The 18,240-nt window shown below is 46.2% G+C and overlaps 1 protein-coding gene across 3 annotated transcripts in view; it reads left to right on the top strand.

Moving 5' to 3' along the window:
• LOC119404619 (GTP-binding protein 2) overlaps positions 1–18,240 on the top strand; it is a 46,999-nt gene that overhangs the window by 6,758 nt on the left and 22,001 nt on the right. For all 3 annotated transcript variants that reach the window (XM_037671186.2, XM_037671184.2, XM_037671187.2), the window contains exons 2-7: positions 1,074–1,278; positions 2,980–3,155; positions 3,905–4,059; positions 10,619–10,818; positions 11,813–11,907; positions 15,947–16,036. In XM_037671186.2, the coding sequence (XP_037527114.1) occupies positions 1,128–1,278; positions 2,980–3,155; positions 3,905–4,059; positions 10,619–10,818; positions 11,813–11,907; positions 15,947–16,036 (867 nt within the window). In that variant the 5' untranslated portion in view covers positions 1,074–1,127. The remainder of the gene's footprint in view (positions 1–1,073; positions 1,279–2,979; positions 3,156–3,904; positions 4,060–10,618; positions 10,819–11,812; positions 11,908–15,946; positions 16,037–18,240) is intronic.

Below are 18,240 nucleotides of genomic sequence, written 5' to 3'. Positions count from 1 at the left end.
TACAGACATTAATGCTTTGTGCGACAGCGGGACACATACATCCCACTTTTCCGTCTGCAGGAAAAATATTCTCCCAGATCACTTATTGCAATTAGCGCAACGATAAGTCACTCATGTCTTACCGAAGTCTTCGTATTCTCGAGGAAAAATCTTTTAGCGCACTTTCTAAGGGCGGAAGTAGTGTTGCAGGGACGTTGAATTTCGATCAATTTTTCATGACAGCTTCTGAATGTTGTTCTTCTTCAGATAGAAAGAACCTACCAATCAAAATACCGGATAAATTCCTCTTTTTCTAGTTTTTCAGAGAGGTGATTTTAGCTTCCAGTCACCATGTGTTTTGTAGATTTGAGGAATAACTTGGCCGATAAATGCATCAAAACAATCACCTGCGATATTGCCATGCTCATTCCTCAGCGTAATTGTGAATATTGGTGTGTGAAAATATTTTTCTTGATATTATATTCTTCTTGAAAAGTAGGCGCATATTCAAGGACAACAGTGGTACTTGACAATTTCAACAGCCAAAGCAAGGACAGGCGAATAGAGAAAAAAATGGTTGGTGCATGTGGTGAAGTAAACTTTACTGGAACAGACCACAGTGCAATGACGGCTTACAAGAGGTGCAGGTGCTGGTGGTGTTCTACTGCCGGAATGAGATCCCCACAACTTTCCTCAGCACACCTTGAGAAGCGATACTCTGTGCGACTTGCTTCGGCTGTTTCATCCAAAATATCTGTTGATGCAATCTCAAGATGGTGCCTTCATGAGTCAGTGGGACAATGTTTTCCCACTTTTTGAAAACACTCTCGTGAGTCAGTGGGCCCCACTTTTTTTCAGTAAAGTGCTGGCTTGATCTTGATGAAATTTGTTTTATACTATTTCTTTGTAGCTTATATGAACATACCACAGCCGGTTTTCATATGATCATGTAAAAAATATAGGCAAACCCACCAAGGGTTAAAATAGCACAGACGTAATCGCTTTCACCATCAAGTCATCTTAGCATGCGATAAGTGACACTGATTTTTTTTATACACTATTCTGTCTTATGTTTAACCTGGTTAATTTTGTAGGTCCTCATGAGAATGTCTGAGTAAAGGACCTTTGGTGACACCAGCTATCCTGCAATGGAGTCTCTGTTTGGGCCTGATTCAGAGGAGCTGTGGCTGCCCCCAGAGGCAGCCGAAGGAAATGTTGAGTACAAACTGAAGTTGGTCAACCCATCACAGAGCCGCCTGGAGCACCTTGTCACCCAGATGAAGTGGAGGCTACGCGAAGGTACGCATTCAGTTCCCCACTAGATGCCCCTGACCTCCAGGAATTTCCTCTTGCGTGCAGCCCACAGGAGGGGCAGGCACTCCTCCTAATCATCTATGTGGGATGCCATGCCAGTCCTACACTGTCCAGTAATTTATTGTGCAGGGTTATGGCCATGCAGGTTTTTGATGATAGTGGCAGATCCCTGATGTGGCATTCCAAGAACTGTTTACTTGTCCACTTCAACCCCGGCCAGTCAGGACCAAAGGTGTGAGGAGCACATCATTGCTTCGTTTTCATTTTTGCATCCATTGCAGGCTTGTTTTGTTCCGAACTCTACAAAAAAAGGGACGGGATGCCGGTGGTGAAACTTGGCTCGTTCTACTGGAGAACCCAGTGCACACCTGTGGTATAGACTAACAACGGTTGTTTTATGCTATTATATGACACCAGCTTCCAAGATAATAAATTTTTTCTGTTTACCATTGGCAGAAATGCAATGCAAGTCTCGTTCTCCCGAGTTTAAGAAATGATGGCACATAGTTAGGTGGTTCTCATATAAACAACTGCAGTTTATAAGCCATAAGCATGGTATTTTTTGTTGGATGTTTCTTCGCCTTCAGCTACAGTTCAAGCTGGAGAGCTTTAGTGAGTCATGTTTGAGGGCCCACCACAGTACTAACAATTGCATTGAAGGGTTCAGTCATCTGGTAGTTTCTTGTCTAGATGTAGCAACTCAAATGAAAATGCTCTACACTTTTTTTTTGCTTTCAGTGCCAGAAGTGTTGTGTAGCGTGGAGGCATACTTGACTACTTGACTGCTGTTCAAGAGATGTCAAACTTCTTATAGTGTTGCCGTGGTTACACCTATCTGCTGCTCAAAAACATGAACGAATGTACAGTTACAAATGACTGAAAATAATAAGTGAATTGCCACTGCTGCATTTAAAAAAGCTGTTCACAATGAATTAGTCAAAAAAGTACATTGCTTTTGGACGTTTTCTGCACTGGAAGAGTTAAAGGCAACAAAATTTTGCTTTAGCTGAAATGGTTGGTAAGCAACATATACTACGAGTGAAACAATCTTGGTGAAGCTGGTAACTTTCTGATTAGCAGCCTCGCAATAGTGTCTGAGCAGATGATGCCAGCTGTTAGAGAATATGACCCAACCTCCAGTATGTCGCCTCCCATTGCACCTCCTCATCTAGGCGGTCACACCTAGGAAGCACTAGACAGTGTGTGTATCACTTTTACTGAGCAGTAGCGGCATGACCTTTTTCCCAGTTTTGCCGTTGAAGATATTTACACTTACTAGCCTTTCGTGATGCATCTACTCATATGTCAAACACAGTTTTTCGTGAAGGCTGCTCTGTACTTACGCTACCAGAAAATAGGCTGCTAATGTAGCCATACATCTTGTTCAGTAGAATTAGCTGTTGGACAAGTTTCAATTTATAGAACATATCTGCAGTGGGCTTAAATGTGCTCATAGAAATCCGGAAAGACTGGTTTTCCGGCTTCGGAAAATGAACTGGTGCTGTGTCGAGGAAACATGAAAGAAAAGATGATGTCTCTGTGCCGCATTTTTTCAGTGTTTCCCAATGATGAAACGGCCCATCTGAAATATTTATTTATTTGAACTAACAACTAGTGTCAAGTGACGCTAGGCAGACTGCATTGGCCACCGTAGTCTCTGGATTATTGCATGTTTGTTGCGTGCAGGCCAAGGTGAGGCCATCTACGAGATTGGCGTGGAGGACGGAGGCCTGCTGGTGGGACTGAGTGCAGCCGATATGGCCGCCTCCTTGGCCACTCTGCAGTGCATGGCCACCAAACTGGGTGCCTCACTGACTGTGCTGCGTGAGCGCTCCATAGGCAATGCTCGCAAGGCAGCTGAGGTGGGCATGACAATCATCCTATAGGGCCTCCTACCAACGATCTCCTATTATCCATCTTATGCCATCCCGATTCTCAAATGTGTCTTTCTTCCCTTGGCAGCAGTTCTGCCATTCTCTCAGCCCCTGACCATGTCATTTTGTCATTCTGAGGATGGGACCCACTTTATCGTCATCCTGTGGCACAGAAGCATGGCCAACCAGGAGAAATGGTCATATCTAACAGCTGTCCCACTGAGAAGTGCTGGAAAAGTGCAGCTTATAGCCAACATGTATAATTGGGGATGTGGACACTATTAGAAAGCTTGTGTTTTAGCACCCTTCTGTTGCGTTATTCTCAGTTATAAACCATAATAATATTTCATTGTATTTTGAAGCACATTTCAAATGATTAGCATGTAGTTGATCTACTTAGTTGATGTACCTGCATATGCATCTGCAAGATCATGCATCATCAGTAAACACTGTTGGATGCATTCATTGTGTGTATCTTGCTCTTGTCTTCTGCACTGTGCTTAGTTTTTTTTTAATGTAACCAAGAACAGTTTTATGAGCCTCTGATATCAAGGATCAACTGTATTTAGTAACCAGTGTCAATGGCACACTGCCACCAGTCTACGTTGGGCATAAAAAGTGAGCCTTTCATATGGTGTATGCCTGCCCATCTTGACTGCTACCATCACGGTACCAGTGTTTCATTTGTATGGGTTGTGTCCTTTGCATTGTACAGACATCTGTTTTTGGTACGACAGGTGCTGGTGCGCAAGGTTCCGGAGGACCAGCAGAGCATCGAGATTCGGGTGGCTGTGCTGGGCAGTGTGGATGTCGGCAAGAGCACTGTCCTGGGTGTGCTCACACAGGGAGAACTGGACAATGGCCGTGGTAGTGCACGGCTCAACCTATTCAGGTGAGGGCTAAGTCACCATCCGATTCCTTGTTGTCCGACTGGGAGCACACCTCATTGGCATGGGGAGTGCCTCTCGCTTCTGGCTACCCGGGCATTGCCAAGGGGTCTGGTTCAGGTTTCTTCACTCACTGCGTGGCCCTCTTCCTTTGGCTGCTTGGTTCTGGAGACTCACCAGGTCTTGCAGCACTTGGGAAGTTGTCTGGCTAATAGACCTCAAAAAGAGACATCTTTGTGGGCACTCGATGAAATGTCACATCGGTGCTTGAGGACTCTGGTTCTCTTTGATTGTGACATTACTTTCTAAAGCCCATTGCACCTTGCGAGATGGCATGATTCAAGAGGCGGTGAAGATTTCAAAGGTTGGGCCACATCACATACCGACTGATGGCAGAAAGGGAATGCCACAACTGTGCAATTTCACCATGGGCCCCAGCAGCTAGATGTGGGAGGGTGTCTCATGGACCACGGTGCAGTGATTATTTGCACTAGTACAATAACCCCCTGAAATATGGAGGAATTATCGCATTCTTCCTTTTTTTTTAAAGAGTCCATAACTAAACAGTTACTCAGCTTCAATTGTATTTTTAAATAGTCGTTTATTATGACAGACATATGGAATCCCGCTTTTGTTTGGGGAGCAAATTGTTGTAAATGTAGTACTTTTCCTCTGTTGCCTGCCATTGCTGTAGCCCAACTGAGGTATCTGTAATGATATTGTGAATGGAGCAAGCTGCCATTAGCCTAAACTTAATTGCTGCAATGTGGTTGTAAAGAAGAGTCTAGTCTTCGTAGTTCACAAATAAACTTGCAAATTATTCCTATCAATCCAATTTGCAATGGTTTTTACCATCTTTTCTCAAATGTATTTCATTTACTCAGGATTTTACTAGCCTCTCCATTTTGCTTTCTTTATGAATGCAACACTGTTATTTGCTGTTTGAACGGAATCTTGGGACAGAGTGTTGATATTCTTACATCTCTACAAAGGCGTTTTTACTTTCAAGCATGCTTACTAGAAAGTGACAGCATATGGTCTCACTGTCAGCCCCTTTAGAGATCAGACGGATAATCAGATAAGTTGTGGGATTCAGGCTTGCCCGTCGCCATTGCGCGGGTTTTTTGCCTATTTCTGCCGTCCACATGACATATCATTAAAGCCCTTGAAACTTCGTAAAGTAGCAACACACATGGTTAAAAGCGCGCCTCCTTTCTTTTCTCCCTCTCTGCACTCTCCGAGGCTGACGCCGCGTCGGTATTGGCCAGCTGCCATCACGTGGGACCGTGCGCAGCGTTCGTTTGTTTACAGTGGCTCTCGACTGCCATCTTTTCTCATGAATCGTAGACTCGCTGGTGCACAGCGCATGTGTTCTATGGATACGCACTTGTCATTTCGTACACGTGCTGTGAAATAGTTTTCACGCAAGACCGACACCACTGTTGGCTGCCATGGGCGGCTGCTGCACCTTCCGATGTCAGAACAAGTCTAGCGAAGGCAAAAAGCTCCTCATGATACCGTCCGGTAAGCGCAACAAGTTGCGACGAAAGTCTTGGTTGCACATAATCGGAAGGGAGAGCTTCAGGCTGACATTTTTTACTTGACTATGCGAGGTAAGTTGTGAGACTCTCATACTATAAGTACGCGTTGAGGCTCGCGAAGTTCGATGCTCGCTCTGCGCCGTAGTAAAGCGGGCATCGCACTGCAGTACGTCGCCATCTCTCACGCACATTTTATTACTGCTTCTGCGGGGTATTTACTTTGTTTTTGTTTCTTTATCAACAATACATGGTTACGTTTTCTGCTTGACGTGACATGCCGACTGGTTCGAGTTCACAGTATTGGTTTGTGCGCAGCTAGCATCGTGCACGCGGACTGACGATCAACGATGTGATTGCGGAACTTCAGAGATTCGGTGCAGCTCTTTTGAATAAACTAAGCTTGAGTGCGAAAACTCGCATTAAGGATTTATACTCTCAGTTTGTTTTTGTTGTGTGCTCGTTTAATTAAGAGGAAATAGCTTTCTCTGGCTTTTTTACGTTGACTGATCGGCCGGTGGAAGCTTGCGACGCAAAGGTAGCTATGCAAAGCGTGCGTGCCCAACCGAGTCGCAGGGTGCGTTCATCGTTTAGGAACCTCACGTATACGGGCCATGTTGCATGTAGGTTTATGTGCTATTTCGTGTGAAGGTTTATATGAGCGAGTGGAGGTCTTGCGAAGAAAACGTTTATGGTGACACACTAGTTTTTACATTCGCTTTCTCGCGCATTCAGCGATATAGTTCATATGTAAGGTACATCTACAAGGTGCACTTGCGCAATATGGTTGGTGTGTGTAAAGCCCCTATACCTTCAGAAAAGTACAGCTTTCTCTTGATCTACGCCGCTTTCTCCTCTCCACGGATAGGGCGGCTGCGGTCACGTGGTAGCGCGCGCCCTCTTTCTCGATATTTTGTTTCCTTTGCCTCTCGGCGCCATGTTGAACGCTCCAACGTTCCATGTGCTGTGTGTTTGTCCCATGTGAAGTGCACGAAGTGTGAAGTGCACGTGTGCGTCTCGCTCGTTTTGTCGCGATGCTTTGTTGCTGTGCGTTTGGCTGCCATAACTATGACACCCAAGGGAAAAAGTTTTCTGCCATTCCTCACGGAAAAGAGAATGTAGGTCGTCGCAAAGTCTGGCTCCACAGAACAGATTGAGCAAACTTCGAGCCGAGATCGGCGCAGCTTTGTGAGATATGTGCTCATGCGTTTTAACTCTTGACAGGCGTCTTGCTTTGCCGTGTAACATATGTGGTGTATTACTTACTTAATGTCCCGCGAAATTTTGCGTAATTTGTCATGTACCAAGACAGTCACTCTCTTGAGCAAGTGACTGTCTTGAACACCAGATGGTCAAAAATTTCCAGAGCCCTCAACTACGGCTCGCCTCATAATCATATTGCGGTTTTGGCATGTAAAACCTCACATATTATTAACTCTGAAAGAACGAGTGTCGTGCACTGCAACACTAGGTTGTGTTCCACACATTCTACTAACCTTTCACTGTGATGTGCGGATGGAAGGGCAAAGACAGAGCGAGTGTCAGAATGAAAGTGCGATAGGAAAAAAAAAAAAAAAGAACCTAGCGCGCAGAATTTATCGAAAGCTGTGCATTTACGTGCAGCTCCTTCAACTTCTTAATTCTTCCACCCAGCCAGACAGACTTCTGTCGAAATGTTTACATTTAAGCTCCTCCATCATATTGTCTAATTAGGCGAACCACTTCTGGGTGACAGTCAGAACTTTCTGCAAATTCGGAACATGAGCGGGGCTTTAGTTCAGCGGACCGCGGCTCATCAGCCGGCGTGTCATCATGAATTATCGCGTGGGGTAATGTCGTTGGTTTTAGCCTACTGGTTTTCATTCATTTATTGGTTTAATAACTTCAGTTATTGTCCGTTAACATACAAGCATCATGCATACGACAATGGGTGCAAGCTGCTCCGCACAGGCCAAACGTCCCAGAACGGCGTACTGCGAGCACACGTCATTGGGCAGGCGAAGGAGATAATAATGATACATGTGGTTTTACGAGCCAAAACCACGATATGATTACGAGGCACACAATAGTGTAAAGCTCCGGAAATGTTGACCTCTGGTGTTCTTTATTGTGCACTGACATCGCACAGTACGCGGGACCTTTCACCTCTATCGAATTCCGACCGCCGCGACCGGGACTGAACACGCGACCTTCGGATCAGCAGGCGAGCGCCGAAACTGCTACATCACCACTGCGGGCAGGCCGAGGAGAAGTAACATATGTGAAATGTCATGAAGTTTTGATCGGGCACCTTCATGGGAATTGCAGGCATTGCTGCAGTTATATATGATAGAGATAGTTTAGGGAACTATTCCTTCCCAAACGGCGTGGCTTGACATCACAGCTGTCATGTAAATATTTCTTACCGATGTAATAAATAGCGCGTCATGTTTACAAAATTTTATGCCAACCTTTTTTAAGTAAACCCAGTTACCGATATCCGTGCCAGATACAAAGCGAAACGCTATGCTCCGAAAAGAACCGTAAACGACGTGCAATTTGCTACAAATTGTACATGGCTTGCAGTAGCTCTTCTGGTGCGCTATAAGGGAATTAGAAGGTGCGCACACCCACACCAACTGAGAAAATGAACGCAGAAATAAAGAGAATCATTACACACGGCCATATGCGAGACATGGCACGTGGCCACGGCTGGAGTAGAAAGGCTGTGGCTAAAGTGGCAGTGCCAGCGTGCAACTGGCCTGAAAGCTTCACGTGTCCACCTGGCGCGTTCGAGGGGGCGCTGCCGTCGCACGCGAAAGATGCGCAGGAGAGGAGGAGGCGGAGGGGGGGGGGGGAGCAGATGGCGGTACTTTTACGAAGTATAGGGGCTTTAGGTGTGTGTAGTCACTTAACGAAACAACCAACGCCGTCCAAATATATCAACTATAATTGATGTACACCTTCTAGTGCATTACTAATGCGAAAGCTTTAGATGCTTCATGAAATGCTAAAACTGACCGTCGGTGTCCCGCATCGGCGGCGTCAACATGAGTGATTCAAAATATTATCCCGCGAAGACGTCACTAAATGACATCATCACGATGTCACAGATAGTCAAAACTGGTGACGTCATGGCAACGCTGCTATGACGTCATCGTGGCATCACATAACTTGACGTCACACAATGACATGAGATTACATTGTCGCTTTGCATTGCCTCCGTGATCGTCGGGCCAATCACGGAGGCAATGCAAAACCAGGTGGGTTGCAGAAAGCTTTCGGAGGGGTGCGAGGTAGGATCAATACGTCAACAGAAGAAGAAGAAAATGGCTTTCGCCTTCGAGTCATCTTAGGCGAATGCATAAGGGACCCTGTGAGTTTTGCCTAAGCACCTGATGTCTAGGACTAGTTGATCTCACGGGCGGTGACTTCACGGACTGCATTGCGTCTCGCGAGTTGAAATTTACCAATGGTACAATACTGCGCATTCATCAAATTTTTGATGAATGCGCAGTGTTGTACCGGCATAGAAATGAAGAAACGCGCCTGATGATTGAAGCACGGCATATCGAGAATAGTGGTAGCACATGCGTGAGCCAACCATCGATTAACTTGCATAAAGATGAAATCAAATGCCTCAACAGTTATCTTCCACGTAGACCGCCACGCGTGCCGGATTGATAGGTTCGCCTGTTGGATGGGCATGCGCAGATAAGTTTTCGTGCCTTCTTTCTTTTCAGCCGTTGTGCATCTCTTCAGTTGTTAGTCGGCGTTTGTGGTTTCCTGACTTCCTTCTTTTGTCCGTGTTTGCACGCCTTGTCTTTTTAGATAGCAGGATAATCACATGTTTTTCTTCCTGTCCGTTGGCTCCTTTGTTCTTGCGGTTCGCTCGGACGGAGTTTGCTGACTCTGCCTTGCGCCAGCGGTGAGCGCTTACCTTACATTGTCCCTTCTGGACGCTTGGCCGAAAAGCGGTGCAGTGTGTTCACGTGTGGTCATACTACGCCGAGCCGCACTTATCGAAAGCCAAAGCGAACGGAGTTTGCCCTGCCTCGAGCGGTCGGGCCCTGTGGTCGCTGATCATGAGGGTACACAGCATGGTCGCGAGGGACCCTTTCCCTTAGCGGCATGTCGCCGTGAGCCATTGCCCAGGGAGACGTGCTAATGGCACCCTTTGTTCTGTATTTCCGCCCGTGGCGTGGTTAAGCCTCTTTGCTTTTCCCGCCGCCTTTGGGAGTGTGCTTGGTACGGTTTTTGTGGTGTTGCCGCAGGCAATAAAGTGTTGTGGATATCGAGAACAGTACTGTGTACATGCCGCGCTGCACTCAGCGCCTTTGTCACCCGAATGCACGTGTGCAGTGGCGCGCTAGTTCACGCGAGGCAACGGCAAACGCAGCCGTGTGGCTTGCTAAGTCTGAGCCCATGCTAGTGGCCATACTCTAGTGAGATACAGGCATACTATGTCACGTGGGGAATTTTACAAAAGAACTTGGAAATCTGAGGGAAGCATAAACTTAGTAGAGAAGTCACCAAATCCTAGTCTGAATGCGAAATCCTTATTAGGCTCCTTGGCAGGCAATGGGGAGTGACATGTCTTGTGGCAGTGGCCTCTTTCCATTGAAATTTGTTGCGTATGTTGCAGCTGCATAATACAGCTGCATTGTGGAGGAGCCGACTTTTAGAACCTTGGCACTCATAGGTGTGAATGATGAAGGTGGATCACTATTAAAGTGGTGAATCCTTTTAAAGAAAAACACAGCCCTGAGAAGCAGAATATTTAGCAAATGTCAAACCATGATGGCTATGAACGCCAACAGATCGGCATGCTACAGTACAGGTTTGCAGTGATAGTGGCCTTAATAATTAATGCCGTTTCATCATCCAAAATTTCAAATGTGTCTTATGAGGAAAGGCTTCTGAATTATCAAGCATGTTTGACAAATTGCTCGTTGACTGCGTGCCACTTTTGCGGACGCGTGGGTTTACATGTAAGTTGTGATTTGGCCGAGGTTGCATTTCAGTATTGTCTGTTCTGGATATACAGGCACCTGCATGAGATTCAAACAGGACATACATCATCAATTAGCCGTGAGATCCTGGGGTTTACAAGCCAGGGACAACCTGTCACATACAACCACTGTCGCAGTCCAGAGGAGCTCTGCGAGCGTTCGGCCAAGCTCATCACTTTCATTGACTTGGCTGGACACCAGAAATACCTGCGCACCACTGTCTTTGGACTCACAGGTGATCATCATTGCACGATCGTAGCTGGTAGCCTAGCATGACTGGAGGTGCACGATGCGAGAATACCATGTTGTCACTGTCATGCTCCATTTGTTTCTAGTAAAGGCAGAGACAGGCCTGGTGGGCTACAGTGCAATGCTCTGTGTGCCATGAACACTACGTTGAGGAATGGAGTATAGCAGCAGCTGTGATCACTAGCTAGGTGACGGCGCAGTGACAGCCTCTTCTCATACTTCGTGGCCTCAGTTATGTAAGGCACTGCATGGTGATGATGCTACGTGACAGGATGGCAGTATGTAGTCTTCAGTTTTAGCTCTGTAAAAATAAGCCTTGGTCTGTGGTCATGGAAGCCTGGAGGCTGTGAGCTGCTCAAAAGAAACTCCAGTTTGGCTAGTGCACTAGGCCTGTTTGAAATGGACCATTGCACTGTCAGCATGAATAGTTTGTGAGGCCTGTGAGTGATAGTCTGATGGCACAGCATTGACTGTTCGTTTATCATTGGCAAGAACGCTTTTCACGTACCTGTCTCATAGCTGGTGCACATCCTGTGCTCGGAACAAGGTGCACAAGTTGACTACCATAAATATCAATTTTAGGCTCACGGCAAGTCACACATACCTCCTAAATGACACTCTGCCAAACGGCCATTTAATGGGGACCCAAAACTGAGGGCTTTTGGTGTGACACCGTGTTCTGGTATCGAGCACTGATATTGCTTCCAGTGCAATCCTAGGGTGATGAAAAAATGTCGTCCACGTATAATGCTGATAGAATGTGCACAAAGTGCACTACCGCTGTGTGCCTCCACTTCTGGCCAGAGTGCAATTAAGTTTTCAGAGCTTTCTTGCATGACAGGTGGTGCAGCTGCGGAACTGTGCAGAAAGTAAGTCATTCATGTGCTGTGCATCAATTGCTTGCCACAGTTGTTCAAGTTCAGCTACACGTGGTGGTTGTGCATGCATGGATAAAGCAAGTCCTTTGCCTTGATGTGCAGGTCACAGTCCGCACTTTGTCATGTTGGTTGTGAATGCTGCCAGTGGGCTGACTGGCACAGGCCGTGACCACCTTTTGCTTGCCCTGGCTCTTCAGGTGGGTGCCACTCCTACTGAAGGATGTACATGCAGTACAGCAATTAGTTGTACAAAGTAGAGTAATATAGTAGTACAGTAAAGGCTCGTTAATTTGAACTCGGTTAATTCGAACTTACAGTTGATTCGAACTGACGCGCTGGTCCCGACACAGCCTCGTATTTGTATGGGGGAAAACTCCCGATAATTCGAACGCTTCGGTATCCACAACGGTTTATTCGAACTGGGAGCCCCCTGGCTTTCATCGCTCCTCGCAGAAGTCGGCCCAGAGTGATCACAAGGTGTTGCAAAACCAAACCAAGCCAAATTTGCTACAGATGCAAAAACAACAAAACAGCAGCATTTCTCCGCAGAAGAGAATTCGGACACTGTGCTGGAGCTCTTGGGCAAGCTGCAAACGATGCTCGTGGAGTCGCAACAGAAGAAGCGCAAGCAAATGCAAATTACTGATTACTTTTAATTTTGATCGTGTTAACTCTGCCATGTAAATGAACCTATTATATCCCCTCATAGAAAATTTTTGCTCTTGGTGCATTGGTTTCTATAGGAATTCCAAAGGGAAATATGCATAGGCATGGGCACAGGGAAGGAGGGGGGCCAGGGGGTGGGGGCACCCCGTGCCCCCTAATCATGTAAAGGGGCTGCCAAGTATGCCTCACAACTTTCCTCAGCCAGGCCTGTCCCGCCATTCTTTAAAGGCCATGTGGTTCATTATGATAATGGCAGCTGAGGATACCGGGTGCTGCATTCCACCATTAACAAAGGAAAGCTGGGGATTGCTGGGGAAAGCTGGGGACAAAGGAAAGCAGGCCATTGTGAGAAGCACATCCTTTTCATTTTTCCACCCATTGCAAAGCTTGTTTTCTTTAGGATTCGACCACTGGGGGGAGGGGGGCTACGGTGAAACTTGGCTCCCCCTGATGGAGAACCCTGCACATCCATTAGTTCAGCATAACCTGTTTGGTATTAGTCCCGAGAAGTTGGGGTGGCGCCACCTGGCGGGAGGCCTGTATGACCTGTATGACGTCACAGCACGGACTCCTCGGCGAGGCGCATCTGCATAGCATGCACTCACTTCGTGCGCTGTTTGCGTTCGCTTTTTGCTTGTCTCAAGATCCAGAGTAACGACGAAAACAGCATCGGTAATGTTCCTAATAAAACGACAAAAAGCTGTGCATTTTTTTCAGTACAGTCATCAACGGTGCCTGTGCTTCATCGTGCACAATTTGATCAGGTTTGTTGTGTCCAACCGCGAGGAGGGGTTCGATCCTCGGCCACGGCAGTCGCATACCAGTGGGGGTGAACAGCAAGAACATGCATGTGCTCAGATACAGGAGCACATTAGGGAATGCCAAGTGGTCAAAATTATTCCACAGTGTGCCTCGTCGTGGTTTTGACACGTAAGACACCATATTCGCATTACTAGATTGCGTTGTGCACGGGCGATTCCTTTCAGAGGTATGATGGTTTCGCCTCCACAAGTGTTATTTGCATCGGACTCATGCACGTATCAGCAGTCGGCGTTTTTGCCAGTGTGCCAAGCCCCGCCCATGCACAGTTGCAAAAATGCATGCAGTATCAAGTCTCGCGAAATGTCTCGAAAGCTCTCGCCTGAGAATACCGCCACAGCTGTTGTGTTAGTTTTCCTTGTGTACTTGCCCACTCATCGTGTTGTCTAGTTTCACACTTTTCTTGCAATAATTCTGGAGCTTCATTTCACAACAAAAACAAGTTGACGCTAATGCGGACCCTTCTTATTGCTGTCAGATTGTGTCTTCATGTAGAATTGTAGCAATGGCACTGTTACACTTGTCAGTACCAGTTTAGATAGCCAGCTCATAAATTAATTTTTGTTGCATTTGATTACCTCTGAGCATCGTCAACCTGTATGTGGACATGACTCGCGAGGCCAGTCGTTGACTGATTGAGGTGAAGGACGTTTAATTATTACATGGGCTATATCGTTGAGTGCGCCATTGAAACAGTTCAGAACGCACATTTCGACTTTCAGGTGTTTGTTCTACAAATGATTGCTATGAACAGTGCCCCCACGTGAATTCAACATTACCGCTTGTGACGTTGCGGTTGATCGGACTAGCAGTTCACGCAAATCAGGGTATATGGCCACATAATCCCATATGACTTTTGAGAAGAAACCTTTACATAATCCAAATGTACTAACATCTCAGCATTTCCGAAACCGTTGTGTGTCTGACAGTATTATTTTGTCTAATTTTCCAAATAAAGTGATTCTTTACGTAGACAGATTCATCTAAAGTCTCCTGTAGTGGAAAGCGCAATTCTGTCAAATCACCTAGATTATCTGCAAAGGCAGCCATAACTTGTACGATAAACTGCAATGTAGTTAGTGAATTGAAAATGTCCTAATTTAATTTGTAATACTTCGGGACACATTTTTTAACCGTGGAGTGTGCACCAAGTTGTAATGAAGTTGGAACAATTAGCGCAAATGTTTTCTTAGCACCTATTTCTGGGAGTGTGTGGTGAAAAGAATGGATGTCTTGCTGTCCTGTGTATCGTCACAATCACCGTGAATCTTCCATTCGATGGAGCCACTATAAGCTATATTATCCAAACTGTCGACAGCTTACTTAACTTTCGCTAGTAGTGAAAACTTCCACCTTCTACATTGAGAGATTTGCAACGCAAGAATAAGCAGTAATCACCTCCGTATCGTGGAAGAGCGGGTATACGGAGCGCGCAGAAAAAGGCCATGCTCGGCCACGGAGCAGGAAAGTCCTTGCCGTGACATCACATCACCACGACTTCCGCGCCACCAGTGTTCATTCTCGGGGCTAATAGAGAGGCTTACCTGTGGACATGATTTTTGCGTTATTTGTAGAAAATATCATATGGCACCGTTACCAGTACAGTAAAAGCTCATTAATTCAAATCTCGCAGGGATGCTTGCCAAGTTGGAATTAAAATGAAATTTGAGCTAACGAAAGTGATAAACTGGAGGCCATATATGATGAAGAAAAAAGGCGTGCAAGCACTTCTGAAACCATCACCCTTTATTTAGAAAAGAAATTCTTGATCATGCTTCTGTTTTTATGTCTCGAAAAGAGATCACTGTCACTGCCTCTTTTAAGTATATTCCTGCAATTGGCTTTGAGATTCAAGGGTGCTGTTAATGAGCTGTCAATCTCCGACAATAGTAATCAGAAGATGGGGATGATGGCCGGTCACGCCACCTGTTGCTTAGCGGAGAAAATGGCCTTCGTGAATCCGATTCAATTTATGAGTTTTTTTTGTACATTATGTACTATGGCACTTGGCCAAACCATGCCACTTGGTTTTTAATTATAGAAAAATTTGAATTAATGAGGTGTGAATTAATGAGATTTTATTGTATGACATTTTCTTTATGTAAAGTGGAATATCTAGGAAGAGAGTCTTGGTCTTGCCTCTCATGGTGTCAATGCACACACTGTGGTAGTCCATTCTGTTCGAACTGCGCGGTGGGACGAGACCTGAAGAGAAAGGCAAGACAAACGAGCGCAGACTAATAACTGAGTTTATCGAACGATGAAACCAGCCTTTTTAACAGCCTCAGCACATATGACAGGTCCCTCTAGGAGCTAACACGTAACCACGTAGACTGAGGTGGTTACGTGCACGTAACCACCTCAGTTTACGTGGTTGTTTCCACGTGCGCATAATCATTCTCATGCACTTCGTGTTTTTTCATGTTGTTTGTCGTGGTTTTATAGCCTGTCACGTGTCTTTACGATAGCTTTTCAGCTGTTTCATTGATAACTCCTTAACGTGCTTTTTTTTTTTCGTGGCTTTTAGCGGTTCCTGTGTTAGCCCCTATGGGGACGTGTCGTATGTGCTGAGGCTGTTAAAAAGGCTGGTTTCATCGCAGTAAACTCAGTTGTTAGTCTGCGCTCGTTTGTCTTGCCTTTCTCTTCGTGTCTCATCCAACTGCACAGTTTGACCAGAATGAACTTGTACCAACTCGCACAACTCTCCACGCCACTGTCACCATAATGAAGTGAGTCTTGGCACTTGCACAGGTGCCTCTGGCCATCGTGGTGAATAAGGTGGACACCGTGAGTTCAGCAACGTTGGCCAAGACCCTAGCGCAACTGCACCGCCTGCTCAAGGCAAGTCATTGCCACATTGAACCTTATTGCCCTTACTGAAATCACTTCAAAGGGCCCTAATTTTGCAAGTTCATTTCATTGCTCTGCTCATTTGCCCAACTTATGGTGGTCATTGTTTAAGAGGGGATGCTACTCTTTAAAAGCTTTTTTTTTAATTATTAACCAACTTTATTTAAACTAGGTGAGCTTACGTATATTTGTGTGCTTGTTTCAATTATGTAATTATTTTTCACTGTGATGACATGTGGGCCACCCTTGTTGTTGGAGGATAATGTCCATCTGGCACCACCAGTGACCTCTGCTGTTCTAGACGTATAAAAGCATGCTGGCAAGGTGCAGACAAAATAAAAACTGATGCAGCTTCAGCAACTTTTTGCTTAATCAAACCACACAGCACATTTTTGGGCTGCTTAAATGCAGAGGCAAAGGTTGAGGTGACACAAGAAGACGTTATTGGTCAGCGTTGCGGAAAGCGTGTGATCGTGGGAAACGATATAAATTACTTGGGAAAATTTCTTTAAATGTTATTTACGCACAGAGATGAAAAATTCTTGAACACGGGGTGTCGCTGGAGTAAACCTTTCAACAAGCTGTCTTGTCTTCTTCAAGGCTTCAGTTATTTACGCAGAGTGTGCATCTCATGCGGAACATGGTTCCAATATCTTATGCACCTGGTGGAAGGGCAGTAAGAAAGTGCCTCTGTTACGGCGCGCCTGCTGATTGTGGAATTCAGTTGCGGGTTAAGCTGGCTTACCACAGGATGCAGATGCCTTGCTGTGTACACAAGGCGAGTTTTGGCAAAGTCAGCTAAAACGTATGCTCGCGATGCCTCACATGCTCTTGACAAACAATTAAAGGAGTCCTGACACAAAAATTTTCGCCCCGCGTTTTTTTGCTGCAATGTGTTGCTGGGGGCCTGTTAGTCATAACACGGCACATCGTTTGCTGCAGCGCGCGACAGATGATTAATTACAAGCTCCTTATTACCGACACAGTCTCGGTTTCGGTTTGACAGAGCTCCAAAAACGACAAGCCGCCGGGTGCAACTATCACCACCTAGCGAGTGAAGCGCTCGCTCACGTGAGCACAAAGAACAGTGACGCATTTCCGCGCGGTCTGTCGTCGTCGGGCTTATTGTCGTCTGATGGCGACGATTTTCTTGCGGCGGGGATGGAAGGAATTTTCGACGTGGCGAATCACTTCAGGTTTGACCTGCTGGCAAGGAGCGATTCGTTGGGAAACGCGTCAAAACAGAAATGGCGGCTACGACGTCATCATAACTTGTACCGGCTGAAACGGTTACGTAGGGGAAGTAGGGGGGTCACCTCGGGTCACCTCCGAGGGTGTCAATGCACCAGGTGCGGCCTATAATGCTGGATCGCGCTCGCGAACTTCAAAATTCATATAAAATACCTTCCAAGCTTTATTCGCTGTCGATATTTCGCAGATGGTACACGCACGTACACGGGAATCGATCCAGCAGGCTATCTCGGCCGCGAAATTTTGTGTCAGTACCCCTTTAATGGAGCGGTAAGGTGGGTTGCCATGATGCCAAAATAGCGGCACTGCGCCAAGAGAAAGCCGAAAGAGTTTGTGGGGGTGTGCTATCAGCCCCTGTAATGTCGTTTGCGCCTCATGGCGCACGTGCGTCTCGCAGATTAGCCGCAGTTAGGTTTAACAGCTGCCAAGCGAGAGGTGGCGCTGTGATCGCGCGGTGTAAGGTGGTGCGGTGGTTGGTGAGGATAGACCGGCGTACAGAAAACAGCAGCGATGCTCTTTGGGGTTAGGCGACGTGCGCAGACAGACGTCTCCCGCGGTGGGTCCATGGGGACGATACCTCGTGGTGAGTCGAAGGTCGGAGACGCCGCATTCGCAGTACATCCTGTGTGTTATGTTTTCTGTGTATTGTATTGGTATTGTATAAGATTACTTAGCATGTTACCACTTGTGTATTAGATTCGGCGGGCGGGCTCGCCGTGATGTAAAAGCAGGTTAAATGTACAGGTGTTTGTTGCATGACCGCGTCTACTGTGTCCGTGTGTTCCGAGAGCGGTGGTCTTCAGACCCCACAACTTGCACCTTCTGAAGCCCAACTTTTTTCATAGTTTTTGATGGCTCACACTAGTAAAGGGCTTTTTTCTCAATTCCTTCTGCTTAGTGTGTTCTGATATTTCACCATGACGTAAAAGGGGGTCTGAGGATTG

This window comes from Rhipicephalus sanguineus, chromosome 9 (genome assembly GCF_013339695.2).
Source record: "Rhipicephalus sanguineus isolate Rsan-2018 chromosome 9, BIME_Rsan_1.4, whole genome shotgun sequence".
Taxonomy (NCBI): domain Eukaryota; kingdom Metazoa; phylum Arthropoda; class Arachnida; order Ixodida; family Ixodidae; genus Rhipicephalus; species Rhipicephalus sanguineus.
Note: the sequence above shows the minus strand (reverse complement) of the source record. Positions and strands in the feature narration are given on the sequence as shown.